The sequence below is a fragment of the Barbus barbus genome (assembly GCF_936440315.1).
Source record: "Barbus barbus genome assembly, chromosome: 5".
In the NCBI taxonomy this organism is placed as follows: Eukaryota; Metazoa; Chordata; class Actinopteri; order Cypriniformes; family Cyprinidae; genus Barbus; species Barbus barbus.
The window spans coordinates 26,290,777-26,305,931 of NC_136733.1; the positions used below are offsets into that span (position 1 = coordinate 26,290,777).

Consider the following 15,155-nt stretch of genomic DNA (forward strand, 5'->3'; position numbering starts at 1 on the left):
AATTTTCCTATTTTAAAAAGCATATAAAAAATGTAAAAAATGACTTATTTAAAGTGACTAATGTTATAAAAGTGACCAACTGATGCAAATGTTATAAAATGTCCAGCTCAGTACAGATGTTATGTAGTGTCCAGCTCAACAATTGTTATAAAGTGTTCATGACCAACGGCAGAGGGGAAAAAACTGTTCTTATGGCGAGAGGTTCATAATGTTACATTGGCATTATAATTACCTAAATTGACTTGTAGCATTTAAACTGTGTATTACTTGGTGACATGCAAAACTTTGACTTCATTTGGAAATATTTTCATTGGTGTGAGACCAAAAAAATAAAAATAACAGGTAAAATTTGATCTGAAATGTAAGTTACTTGATATTAACTTGTTAAAATGTTTAAAGAACTCCAAAATAACTTACTCTTATTCAATACAACAGCACCCCAGCTCATGTGATATTGCTTTATTAACATCATTCTAGGTTATATTGTTCATTTGATAAAGTCATTGGAATCATTTGTTATGGTAGTTCTACTTGTGTTGCTTTAGATGACATGCAAATCTTAGTATACTTAACTGCTATACTTAACTGGTCAGATATTTCATGATCATTTTGGTCCAGACCTAAATAATCAGGTGGAGAATTAATGAAGTGAGCTTGGAAAAGAAAACATATTGTTCTCTTTTGATCCACACAAGAACGCTTGCTCTTCTTGCCCGTCTAAAAGCCTTTGTGTCTGTGATGTCAAGCTCAACACAACTCAAAGTTTCTGATAGAAATCCCCTTAAATGTAGCACAGCCCCTGACTGATGGCTTTGACGTGACAGGGCCCTGCCAGTTCAGCTTCCAGGATGTCCCGCTGTCTTAAGTCATGTTGACGCTGAAGGATTGAGAACTGCTGTGACGAGATGAATTCATCTTGCTGACTTCCATTCTGTCATTCGATTTTGTTCAGCTGAAATGTGCTACTTAGCACTGTAGCCATCTCAAAGCTTGTTTTAAAAGGGATATTTGTTACACACTCAACCATCCTGCCTTCAAGCTCCCAAGTAATGGAGACATGGTTCCTTCTTAAATCTTGGGAAAACAATTCGACTAACATTTCCCATGAGTGTGTAAAGCTCAGGGCTTACCGGAGCACAACTTTCTTTAATGTTTCGAGAGCTTTCATTCATCCAGACAACTTGTCTCCATTTCTAAAGCTGTCTCAGGACCTGGGGAGGAGGTTTACCTAAGATCAACCTGCCTACTTCCTCTTTACTTAAAACACATCCTGATATGTAAAGAGGGAAACAACATGGGATTCAAAGAATGTTTTATTAATTGAGAGTTGTTGCAGATTGGGACGTCCTGGGATGCTGTACAAAAGCTATTCTATTGATGTGATTTTTAACCTACATCTTGAGAAGTGCAGTTTTAATTAAGGCTTTTCAATGAGGGACAGGCATGAATTTATATATTATTTTATGTCTTTATATATAGTTTGAATTTATTTTTATATAATATAATAATATAATTATATAAAATAATATAATTTTTTTTGTAGGTCCGTTGGGGAGAGAAAGGGTCCACAGAGGAGGGTGCACGGCTCGAGAAGGCCAAGAATGCAGTGGTGTCAATACAAGAGGAGACAGAGGAACCCATGATCAAAAAGCCACCCGCACCTCCACCCACATACCATCGATCTGAATCCAAGTGGTATACTCCAATCAGGGTGAGTCACTTCCTGTAGCTGTTGAGGCCATCACCATCTCTCCTTTGCTTCCCATTCCTCATTTGAGTTGTAGTCCACCAGAAAATGGTACTTTATTATGTTTGATGCCTTTGCTTGAGATTAGTGGAAAGGAAGTCAAGCTGAGGCCACATATTGATATTTTTGTTTCATCATAGGGTCGACTTGAGGCACTGTGGGCTCTTCTGAGGCGGCAATATGACCGAGTTTCACTCATGCGCCCAACTACCGCAGATAAGGTAAGCCGCAGACGGTTTACCCCAATGCAGATTGCAAATATGATTCAACACCCTTACATACTATACCAAACTAGAGCATTCCAAGATTCAAGATTTTTATTTGTCACATACACAATTATACAGAGTATAACCAGCAGTGAAATGTAAGTCGGGTCCACTCCAAGGACAGTGCAATTATAAAGAATACAAAAAACACAGAATGTACATAAATATTAAGAAAAAGAAAATATTTCTGTTGCTGCAAAATAAGCATAACGGGGTATCAGTATGTGTTTTAACAGTTCAGGGGCATGTGTGTGTGTGTGTGTTGCAGTGAATATGTGTGCAAGATTCACAAACCTTAGCTGCAAAGACTCGCAACAGGATGTGACTGTCAAGAGTTTTGCAGACACTTCCTCTTTTGTAACTTTTGTAACGCACTAATATGTGTGTACAAGTCCTATGAATGTGCAAAAACAATATTTAAGGGCCTTACATTTAGCAACAGAATGTGCCGCTTGATTTGTATCGTTGTACAGATTACACTACCATTGAAAAGTTTTTTTATTTTTATCTTTCTAACGCTCATCAAAACTACATTTATTTCATCAAGCAAACAGTAAAATATTGTAAAATATTCTTACAATAAAACAGCTTTTTTTGTTTTAATATATTCTAAAACATTTGTTAATATTACCAATATTAAAAAGGGTTGTGCTGCTTAATATTTTTGTAGTTTTTTTCCCAGGATTATTAGATGAATATACAGTTCAAAAGAACAGCATTAATTTGATATAGAAATCTTATGCAGCATTATAAATGTTTTTACTGTCACTTTTGATAAATTGAATGTGTCTTTGCTGAATAAAAACATTAAATAACCCTAAAATCTTTACCGGTAGTGTATATTAAATATGAAGTGAACTCAAATGGATCATGACATCTTCTTATGAGACAAAAGTAAACAAGTTTGAAGAAAACAAGTCATGCTGACGACGTGCACACTGCAATTTACTTTTTTCTTGAAGTAGGGCACAGTTTGAAGGATTTGTTTGGGTTTGTTTCATCTTGAAGAAGCCCTCACCGCATGTGCGGCGCTAGTGCTCCCATTAGCTAAAATATCCCTGTCACGCTTGAGCCACTTGTTCTGTTTTACTTTCTTCAAACGAACTGTTAAAACCGTTGTAACTCTCAATACATGTGAGAGGAGGGTCTGGAGCCTCCAAGCGGGACCCTGGCACACTTCAGTCAGACCACAGCTCGATCGTGCAGACTTTCAAGCCCTTGATCAAGTGCACTGGGTGCAAGCATGAGCTATCAAAGCCTGAGGAGTCCCTCGCCAGAGCCAAGGTGGGCCGCTTACGCTCGGCTAGAGAGAGGGGGGCTTTGATGCCCGACAGGAACCCTCCGGGGTCATGAATTTTTCAGCGCCGGATCCGTGGGGTTACGAGGACTCGTACAGGTGTAAGGAAGCAGGTTGTCGCAGACATCTGTTCAGCTCGGAGACCCCTCCTGGTCCCTCCCCCCACTCCGCCCACAGACAGACTGCTGGATTGTCAGCAGATGTAGTTTTTTCAAGACAGCCTGAACACTTTCTGCTCTCCCATTTACTGCCTGAGGGGCTCCAACACCAAAGGTAGAGCGGAGGGTGGACACAGCTGCACTGCCGAACTTGCCTGGGGCACAAATAAAGAGATCTAATGTGGTTTGACTGTGTTGTTAGGGAGACCGGGGAGCCAGAGAGGCACTTCAGAGCCAGCTTAGCGCTGCAACATCTGCCGTCAAGTTTCCGGAAAGAGCGGCGGGGGACAGCAGGTAGAGAAGGTGGCAGTGCATCAAGGGCTGGCCTATTACTGGCGGGGGCTCTTTTGAACGCACGCCCGCCTCTGTGTTTCTCGCTCTCTCTCTCGCTCCCGCCTCTAACTAACCATCTCGGCAGGGCTCGGTATTGTTTTACAAAGCAGCAGTCTGCAAAACACACTAATAAGCACCTTTATAAATGATACATTAACATACATTAACCCCAGAGAGACGCCACACAAAGGCAAACTCGAGACGGGACCCGCAGAACAGGCTTTTGTTTCTCCTGCTGCTGTGGGTCTTAAAGTGATAGTTCACCCAAAAATGACAATTCTGTCATCTTTTATTCTATCATTCAAACATTTGGGGTTGGTAACATTTTTGCAAAGTTTTTTAAAGCAATCTCTTATGGTCTGCGTAGTCTTAAGGCTGCATTTCTTTGTATTCAAAAATCATTTTCTCATGTCGTTCCAAACCTGTACGACTGGAACACAAAATGATATTTAAAAAAAAATATACATACAGTGAAAGACAGTGGGGTCCACTATTGTTTTGGACCTCATTAACTTTCATTATATGGACAAAAACAGTTAAAATATCACCTGTTTCACAAATGAAAGAACGTCATACAGGTTTGGAATGGCATGAGGATAAGTAAATGATGACAGAGTCTGTTTCCTCATTGGAGACTTCTGGGGGTGGTATGGGAGTAATGATGTTAACTGATTATAGATAGTGTGGTTTTACAATATTCATTTTCAAGATGTCGTTCAGCAGGATATTTCTTATTTCTTTTCTTTTTTTTTTGGAGCAAAAAAGTTTTTAACTCCTACACTCACTTACTCGGGTTGAGTCGGTACTGTCAGAGGTTTTGAAGCTAAGGAAGGCTCAATGTGTAATACAAGCTTGGTGCAAATGCAATATTTGCAGATTTAGCACCAATGGCCCCCCACACCCCCAGAAAGTATTGTTCAAGACGTATAATGTCAGTTTAGCATAGCCGCTGCATACATTAAACCCTATTAAAATCTCTCTCTGTATAACACATACCTTATTAGCCCATGCTGACTGCTTTCCTCCTTAGGGCAGTGCTGTAATGAGGTGGAGTGTATTTTTAAATGGTGCAAATTCCGACCTCAGACAAAGAAAACATGTCAGTTCGCAGTCTCGAGGCCTAGCGCTCGTGGCGGAACTCACCCCGGCAAAAGTAAATAAATAAATGAATATAAATATACTGTTGCGGCCCAGTGTGACAGCATCTTAATTTAACAGTCATCGGTCACATAAACAGAGCGGTGGGAGCATTTTAATTAAGAGACTGTGAGCGGGCGGCACGGCGGGGCCAGCTCTTGAAGAATGCCATTAGAGGAGGTAGGAGAGAGGAAGAGAGGGAGGCAACGCTGGCATGGAGAAATAGCAACGGGGTAGAGGACGAAGGAGAGAGTGAGAACGAGGGAGAGAGCGAGGGAAAGATTAAGGCTCTAGGCTGGCAGGCCGGGTCCCTCAGGTTGGAGGCACACATGGCCAGGCTTAGCCGCAATAGTGTTTAAGAGCCCAGTCTCATGACTGGATTAGGGCGTGGAGCGGCAGACTGTTTGTGTTTTACCCCGGGAGCCAAGAGAGCGAACGGTGTCCTAATGAACTAGCAAGGCCAGTATGAAGTGGGTCTGGCTGCTGTAGTGAGGGACAACTGCCTAATGAGCAGAACTGAGCTGCACTGAACAGATCAGCAATACAACAACCATCAGAAATGTGGTTGGCTTGGCACTAGGTAGAAGCAGCATCATTTAGATATGCACTATCTGCGTTACATTTCAAGCTCCTGTGTGTGATTTTTTTTTTTTTTTTTTTATTATTATTTATCTTTTATTTTTTTGTGCAATGTTAAAATACTTTTTCTTATTCCAGGGACATGACTGATTTTCCTAAAATGTGTAAATACTGTAACATCACTGCAAAAAATCATTTTGTTAATAGACCTTTTTTTGTATTTTTTGATGTGAAATATCTAAATATTCTTCAAATAAGAAAAAAATATTAAGTAAATCAAATACAATTGAATAAAACTCTGATAAAAATTTCTAATATTTAGACTTGTTTTCAGACAGAATATCTCAAATTAAATGTATTTTTATTGCCTAAATTTCAAATTGTAGTTTTCTTGTTTTAAGTATAAACCTACCTATATTTAGTGAAGTTTATGCTTAAAACAAAGACAAGAACGCGAAAAAATAAAATAAAAATGAACATATAATAAGGGATGTTTATCTATTTTTATTGGAAAACAAGATTAAAATACTGAAAATGTGGACTGATTTTTATTTATTTATTTTCAGCAATTGAGGTGATTTTTATTTTAATTAGTTTATTTTGCAGTGATTGCAGTTATGCGAGTTTGGGGCAAGACAATCTGTTTAATCTAATTTAACAGTTATTACTTCTGTAGTTCCATTTAGTGATGCTGTGTGCAGAAATTAAACACTTCAGTTTTAAGGCAAAATAGTTTTTTTGGTAACATTTAAATGGCTCAATTTTTCACCCCAAAATTATTTTGTGATGTATTCCATTGATATGCAGATTTTGTACAATCAATATGCTGATTAAACAAGAGCACAAATTGTGGACTCGCATCTCAAGAAGAATGACAGGAGATAAGAATGCTCAATAGATTTAATGATTTAATCTCTCTCTGATTGTGTAATCACAGGATGTTATGTGACAAATACAGCACAAATACAGATTTTGTTGCCTCTAGGAAAAAAAAACACTTTCTGTTCTGTGAACAAATACAAGCAAACGTTGGTCTCCGTGTACAAATAAAACCTGGCAAATGTTATTAAGTTGAAACATACTCTAGATCAGAGGGCACAAGATTTCTAATTAATGGGGTAATTGGAATTAAATCAAAGTGTCACAAATAATAAAGCAGAGGAAAGCACTTGTTTATGGAAGCAGAGAGCTGACCGCGTAACGAAACATTAACATATTTATAGAAGTATGAGTCTTTCACCTTCTGCTGTAAATCTTCACATCTTCATAATTTTCTTTGAGCAGCTGAGTTTTGTAGCCATTTTGGTACCATTGTGTTTGTTATGACAATTGGTGTGCATCCTTTAAACATGCTTGTGTCTTTTTTCTGGTCCTCATTAGTGCTATCAGCAGACTGGCCTGTTACCCTTAACAAGCATTAAGTAGAAAGCTGACAGTTCAGTTAAAGCGCACCGGCCCCAGAGGAGAACTGACAGCTTTAACAATGACTGGCTTGCCGATTTCATGAAATGGCCCCTTGCTCTTTGAACCAGGTCTCTCTCCGTCTTTTTTGGGGGGGATATGTGAAATTCAGAAAGTAGGGCAGATGTCCATGTGGCTGGTTGTAAATTCAACAATGTCTGCCGTGTTAATCTACGAGCCTCCTCAAACAGCCAGACCTCCTGGTAACAGGATTAGGTTGGGGACCCCAGTGAGCTGGTTTGGAGGGTGGCACTGGGAACTAGAAATGGGGGGGGGGGGGGGGGGGGGGGTGACAAACGGATGACAAAGCTCTTGGGTTAGAGTAGTGTACACATTAGATGGGTTTGGAGAGGAACTAACCTGTCCACAAATGTAGATAGATAGCGTTTTTCTTATTTGATGGGGCTTTAGCCATTGTCTCCAGTACATTAAGCACTATTAAATTACTATTAGTGTTGTCATATAATCCTCAGCAGTGGAAATAAATTTCAATTTACTTTACAAAACAATGTTTTTGTTTATGGAAAAAAACAATTTTTTGGTTTATTTTATTTACACTCTTAAAAATGCTGTGTTAAATACAACCCATCACTGGGCAGAATATGGACGAACCCAGCGATTGGGTTGTTTAGATCTAGTGGTTGGGTTACTGCCCAGAAGGTTGGGTTAAACATTTAACCCAACTGTTGGTTGAAAAGAACCCAGCATGTGTTCTGTCCAATATTTACCCAGCACTTGGTTGGTACATATACATATATATATATATATATACACACACATACAGTATATAGATGTTTTTTTGTGATGATGAACATGGTTTAAATTTTAAATTTAAAACAAACATTTAAATCATTTTATGTCATTCTTACAATTTCCCTCTATGCTTTCAATTCCTTTTATAAACTTTCAGCATGGCTTTATTTGACTTAAAACTTTCTTTCTGGATTGAAGCCTTGATCCGACTATAACAAAATGCAATCCATTAACAATCACATTTTTTTCTTCCTCTTTGTTTGCATTGTAATTTTCTTCCATATTGAGGTCAAGTGGTTTAGCCTACAGAGGTTTTTATCTTAGTGATGAATGTGACAGAGGCATGTGCTCAGAAATCCTTTTTCTCCTGTATCAGAGCAAATTCTGCTGATTAGCTGGGTGGGCTGGTACCTGCCCCCTTTAGCAGACTGTTTAACACAGGCGCAAGCTTCTGTGTATTTCCCCTTAACCCCCTGATTCAATCCGAGTTGATGTCCTGCCGCGTTTGTGTGTGTATGTGCGTGCGTGTGTGCATTCTCTTTCCCTTGGCCAGACTGGCTACAAATGTGCTCGCGTCAACGTGCGGGCCATTTCTTCATCGTCTATTAAAATCAAAGCCGCGTTGCAATGAGAGCTGGAATCTTGGCTTTAATTAAGCGACATTAATGTTAGTGTCAGACATTCCCTGGGTTGCTTTGTCGCATTGATTTTTCTCCTTGTATGTGACAGACCTATGGAAATCATGCAGGGAATCGGTAATGTATTGTAATTCACTCCTTCCCTCGTCTGATCAATTTGAATATTTAAAGTGATGAACACAGTGCACGACTGTTTAAAAGGCAATTTGCGTAGATTTGTTTTAGTGATTTGTTTTTAAGATATTTTAATATGTGCATTTGCAACAATGGTCATATTAAAATAGAGTAAAAAAATAAGAATTGAGAATTTACATTTAATACATTTTTATAATTCAATAAATCTAGTAATTAAAATTCAAGAGAGACACTTGTAAAATAATTAAATTTAAATTAAATGAATACATTTCATTAAAGAAATAAAATAAAAAGAAATCTTTTGATTTATAGCAATAGTAGTAATTCCGATTTTTGCGCTGTTAGAAAAGTAATCTGAAAGGGAGAAACTACTATATCATGTAATACACAGTGGATCTTTTTTCAGTTTGTAGCTGTTCTTTTTCAGCTTTCTGAATGCCACACACAGGATTTCAGCGGCTTGATTATGCTAATTAGTTTTAATATGCAAATTTGGGAGGCCTCTTTATATTTAACCGATGGCCCAAGCAATATTAAATGCAGTTCTAATCTTTATTAGACACTAATTAATTGTGCTCATAAAATACATGACTTTAACAGTGTTAAAAAGCAGGACTTGATTTTTGTCACTTCTGAAACGGCAAAAGTGTTTGTATAGACGCTGTGAAAATGCACCCTAGGATCTCCCTCTAGATCTTGTATCACATCATATTATAGATAAGACTCGCGGTCCCATGATTTGGGCAGAAAGTCACTTTCTTACAGGTCTGATGCAATGCAGCATGTAATTTTGAGCAGATGTATTTTTTAAGATGGCAAGTTTGGCATCCCTGTATCACTATGTGTTTGGAGTGTCTTTAACATTTCATCACTAGAGCCTGAATTGGCCATAAATAAATTACAACTTGTGGTTCATAATTGATTGGAAGAAAGGACACAGATGTGACAATTATTGTGCAGCTGTTGAAAAAATTGCTTTATTCATTTATGTATTTGTTCCGTCCTGTCAGTCAAACATTCTCTCAGAGGAGGAAAGCTAGTGCCCTCAAAAACTAAATAAAAAAGTCCTGCTTCTGTTCCCTAATGTCTCTTCAAAACTTCTGCTCTGCAAGCTGAAAAATTATGAAAAATTAAAGAGATGTGAATCACAATCCATATGACATTCATCATCATAATCGATCATCATAACGGTTTATAATCTAACATAGGAAGTTTAATGATGATGTCAACCTTAATGAGTTATAGGTCACTCTGTCCCATACATCATATCATATATCAAATCAAATAGAAACAAAGGACTCTGGGTTTGTCATCAGCAGAGAGATTTCGACATAAAGAGATCAGATCTGTGGGAAATGGCATTGTTTACTTTCCTTTGTTTTGATCACAATCATCTGGATATGTATCTGTGGGTCTCAAAACAAATGCATTTAAGTAGTTCTGAATCCTGATTTTTGTGTGCACAGATGCAGAACTGCTCTTGTGGACTTAATAGTTTTAACCCATCAGATGGCCCAAACCCTTCCGAAGTGGCAGCCGCATACATTTCCTACCCCAAGAAGTTTCGAGTTTTACCCATCCGTTCTGTCTATCTGTCCAACAGTAGAGCTCACTTTATTTCCATGCATTTTGCATGCATTTTATCTGATTGCATTTCAAAATATATTAAAGAATCTGAACAATGTAGCAATTCACCAACTGTCTTTTTTATTATTTACGTTTTTGTAGAGACAGTAGCACTAATAAGATTTAAACTGTGGTCACCAGGATAGTGATGGAAGCGAGAAATGATGACGTGACGATGTGAAGATCTAATAAAAGGCAAGGACTCTGGAGGGACTGTGTGTGTGTGTGTGTGTGTGTGTGTGTGTGTGCGTGTGTGTTTGTTTGACTTCTACTGACTTTGACTTTGACTTTGACTTCACTGGTTGTCTTGATTAGAAGCAGAAGGCCTTGTATGTTTCTGGTTTTGGGCCCAGTGGAATCATGGGGCACAATTTGTTTGGTATCATGGATGTGTTCACCTCAGCCTGCATGTGTGTAATAACTTCATCACATAATAAGGACACTTGGGGTATTTAAGGACTGAGGGAATTTCCCATGATTATTAATACATTGTGTAACATTCCTGACTCATATAGAGGAAATCTTTTTTATTGTATCAGGTTTAATCGTAGGTTGTTGGGTTTTTTTGTTGTTGCTTTTTTTTTTTTTTTTTTTTGCATTGGATATAAAGTGGTGACCCAACACAGAACCAAAATTGTTTAATTTACAAAAGTAAACAAAAATTTCCTTAAAATCAAGCATTTGCATTTCATGTCATCTGTGCTTGTTGGGATCTGTAGAGTTTAATTGGAAACACAGGCTTTGACATCAACAACAAAACATAGAGGCTGTTTTCTTCTCCCTGAGAAGCCTTTATGTTCTGACATTGCACAGTGACATGGTTATGATTATATGCATTTCATTATTTGCATTTAGCATTGTTTGTCCCTGCTATCCACAATGTGACCTATTTTTGAGTCATGACACACCAGTTGAGAAACCTCTAAAAATTGAAAGCCAAATGGGAAGTCCAGAATTGTAGATTTTCCTGTCAAAACTGTTACAAATCGTGCAAAAATATTCTTTCAAAAATTAAATAATTTTTGAACTTTTGAACTTCTTTCAAAAATGTTTGACTTTACAGTGATAACTTCAAATTTAAAGAAAATAGGGAAGAGCCCAAGCATTAACATTTTTATGTGAACCTTTTTTGTCTCTGTCTGTGGGATGTTGCATTCTCATTTTGGTTCGTTCATTGTTGTGTCTTCATAGGTCTTTTTATGTGAACTTTGCTATCAGGTACATATGCACAGACTCATGACTTTTCATAAGCAAGGCCATCGGGTATGGGTTGATATGATCCACTGTAACATAAGGAAATGGAAAGTTCTGCTCTTTGTAAATGGTTGCATATATTAGCACTAATTCTGTCTCTGTCATGTGAGGCTTGGCTCGGGGGCACTGATTCTCCAGAATCGGCACATATGCAAATAAATCATATTTATGGATATTTTTCTCACTGTAAGATATGTAGGTAGTTGACATGAAATACTTTTGAAATGTTGACTTTCTGTGTGTTAGTCAGATGATATGCTTTATCTAAAAAGCATTCTGCTAAAAAAATGTAAATTATTATGCACTCGGCTTTTATGACCTGATTTACAGTAGTAATTGTTTTTTCAACACAGTATATTATTATATTATATTGTAAAGTTATATGTAACTGGTGCTAAATGCACTGAAATAGCACTGCATTTTATTTATCATAACCATAAGTCATAATAACCATAATCTATATCAATTAGGCTTATTATAGTGTGTGCCTTATTTATAAAACTCAGCTCTATTTGCCTGAGGCAATTAACATTTCACTGTTATTGACTGCAGAAAGTAGATGGTAAAAAAGAAAACGAGATGCTTTTGTAAAATTTTTAGCAATCATGATTTCAGTTATTTATCAAAGGATCAAAGGACAGAAATGAGCATTATAACCAGACTTATTTCCATGCGGTGAAGTCAAGCTCCTTATAGCGCTGGTCCACAAACTGGGGAATTGCGCTCTGCAAATTGCTTTTTGGGTGTATTTGCACCACTTTCCGATTTGCATAACTCACTGAAACAGCCACAAAGACAGCGTGTGCCATTATCATTCTTAGTGAATTCCCTTCTTTGTTTTATTTCACTTACATTTTGGAGGTTTTCAATGAAAACTCAAGCCAGTTTGTTCTGCTACTTGTGCTCTGGAATATGGGATGACTTATTCCAGGTCCATTTGTCTGAACAACAAAAATTAATTAATTACATGTATTTTTATTCATTTATTTGTCTTTTTACCTGCTAGGAAATTAAAATACAATTTTTTCTTTAATTTTTTTCCTCTGAGGAGACAGAAAGTTAACGTGTGTTTGTCGAGGCTGTGTTCATTAGACAGGGTACAACATGGGTACAACATAGCTACTACCAGGGCTGGGCTAACTGGTTCTAGAGGCACCCTGACGGTGGCCGGTTAGCGTGGTGGCAGCGGTGTGGGTCAGCCCACCTGGGAGGGAGACAGCTGTCTCGTCGCTATCCAGCGCATGTCAGGCCTAATGACTCGCAGCTGACACCTTTACCCAGCCGCACTGCAATGTAGCGCATTAGAATAATTACTCCCTGTCATCCTCCATTTAATAGCCAGGCCCACCCCCCTCAAAATATACCCACTCTCATCAACAGGGCCTGTGCTCTGCTAACACACATTCATGGCCTTGAATACTGTCATTGGTTGGACCATCAAAGCTAAAAGCGCACTCGCTCACCCCACCCCCTTGTCATTTGCTCTTAGCCGATTCAACAGTATTTGCAAACCTCATTTAAAGTGAATGACTGGGAAACAGGCCGACGCCACTGCCCAAGACAGTGTTTGGCTGTAGTGGGAGAAAACATGCTCTCATACACAGATAAGAGACATGCAGTCACAATACCATCCAGCCTGAGCAGGCAGCTCATTATCATGAGATCTGCATAGCTGAATACGGACCCTCCTTCTCCTGATACAGTGAGGACAGAGCCATTCTCTCAGTGCACAGGATCTTTTTTTTCCTGAATTTCACTTGTTTTGATTTGATAAGATGTTATGGTGCCTGATCCATTTTGCTGTATTGACAACAATCTTGCAGTTGTTTATGAAATGATATACTGTTGTATATTGGTTTAAGCAGATAATGTCTAAATTTTATCTCAATCTTTACCGAAAGTGGATATACACTACCTTTCAAAAGTATGGGGTTGGTATGATTTTTAAAAAATGTTTTAAATTAAGTCTCTTATGTTCACCAAGACTGCATTTATTTTATCAAAAATACTGTGAAATTGTTACCATTTTAAATAACTGTTTTCTATTTTAATATATTTTAAAATATCATTTACACTCTTAAAAATAATGTTGCTTCACGATGCCATAGAAGAACCTTTTTGTCTAAATGGTTCCATAGAGAACCTTTAACATCTGAAGAACCTTTCTGTTTCATAAAAGGTTCTTTGTGGTGAAAGAAGGTTCTTCAGATTCTAAAAAGGTAAGCAAGAGATGGTTCTTTAAAGAACCTTTGACTGAATGGCTCTTTGTGGAACCAAAAATGGTTCTTCTGTGGCATCGCTTCAAGAACCTTTTGAAGCACCTTTATTTTTAAGAGTGTATTCTTGTGATGGCAAAGATGAATTTTCAGAAGCAATTACTCCAGTCTTGAGTGTCACATGATCCTTCTGAAATCATCCTAATATGCTGATTTAGTGAACGGCTGCTTAATACATTTGTGGAAACATGATAATTTTTTTTATTTTTTCGATTAATTGAAAGTTCAAGAGAGTATTTATTTGAAGCAGAAATCTTTTGTAACATTATAAATGTCTTTACGGTTTTTAATCAATTTAATGAGCTGAAGGCATGATCAAATGTGACAAAATATGTAAAAATCAAACAATTCAGAGCTTTCTTCTGGAGTTTTAGAATTAGGGGATGACTTACAGTTATTTTCTCTTTCCTTGGGCTGTTTTTTCTTGGGTTAGTGAGTGTAATCAGAGATCTTGCAATTGTTGTTTTCTTGCCAGTTTAGTCCAGGCACATATTTTGAAAAGATATGTTTAACTTTAGTGAAATTAAAGAATCTATTAAGATTTCTTGCAATAGAAATGCAGCTGTGAGTTAATGGAAGTTGATGAGTAGATGAACAAAAGGTCTGCAGAAAAGTAGATGTGTAAGGTGTGACATGGCGACTGGTGTCTGGTCTCCATGGGAGGTTGCAGCAGACGCTAGAGGAAAGGTCACGAGTTGTCTCGTATGGAACAATGGTGATCAAGAGACTCCGTGGGATTATTTCTAGGTATTTGTAGTGATTATTGGCTTGGAGCATTGTTACACCTGTGTGCAGTTTGAATAAGTGCTTGCACCATGGAATCTTGAAAATGTTGTTTATATCTGAAGAATGATGTTCTATTAAAGTACTAGTTGTATGCTTTAATGTGTGTGTGTGTGTGTGTGTGTGTGTGTGTATGTGTGTATGTGTTCTCCTCCTGACTAGTCTGTTGTCTGACCAACTCAGGTCACATTAACCCAGTTCTCACAGTTGTGGTCTAGGAAAAGAAAAAAAAACACACGCATACACACACACACAGTTCTCTTTAGTAATGTAGTGTGGCCTGAAGCTGCTTCATGCTGTTAGATTTCCACTGTTGCTGTGCAATGATCAAGTTATTTACTGCTTACATTACCATGCGGCTTGATAAGCATATTTTCCCCAGTAGACATAACAAGATGGTTTATCACCAGGGTTACTACTGAATATAGCAGGGTGTGCAGCCAGTGCGTATTTACACTCCTGTGCTTTATAGCACCACATAAATAAACCTTTTCTCTACTGTCATTTAAAGTTGAATTTTTTGCATTAAATAATGAGGGGAACTTGCTCGTAAAGGCATCATGAGGTCATAAATCAAAATAAAAGTGAATATGTGCAGACTCAACTGTTTGGAAACTTTTTTGAGGAAATGATTTAGTATATAATTTTTTTTATATGGAAATTTTAGTTTATTATAATTTGTTTAATTTCATATCTTAACACCCTGGATGCG

The 15,155-nt window shown here is 37.7% G+C and overlaps 1 protein-coding gene across 1 annotated transcript in view; it reads left to right on the forward strand.

The window, feature by feature from the left end:
* Positions 1-15,155, forward strand: part of LOC306869639 (anthrax toxin receptor 2-like) — a 43,404-nt gene that overhangs the window by 18,415 nt on the left and 9,834 nt on the right. Inside the window, exons 15-16 of the mRNA XM_079416477.1 lie at positions 1,544-1,711; positions 1,888-1,968. Coding sequence (XP_079272603.1) covers positions 1,544-1,711; positions 1,888-1,968 — 249 coding nt within the window. The remainder of the gene's footprint in view (positions 1-1,543; positions 1,712-1,887; positions 1,969-15,155) is intronic.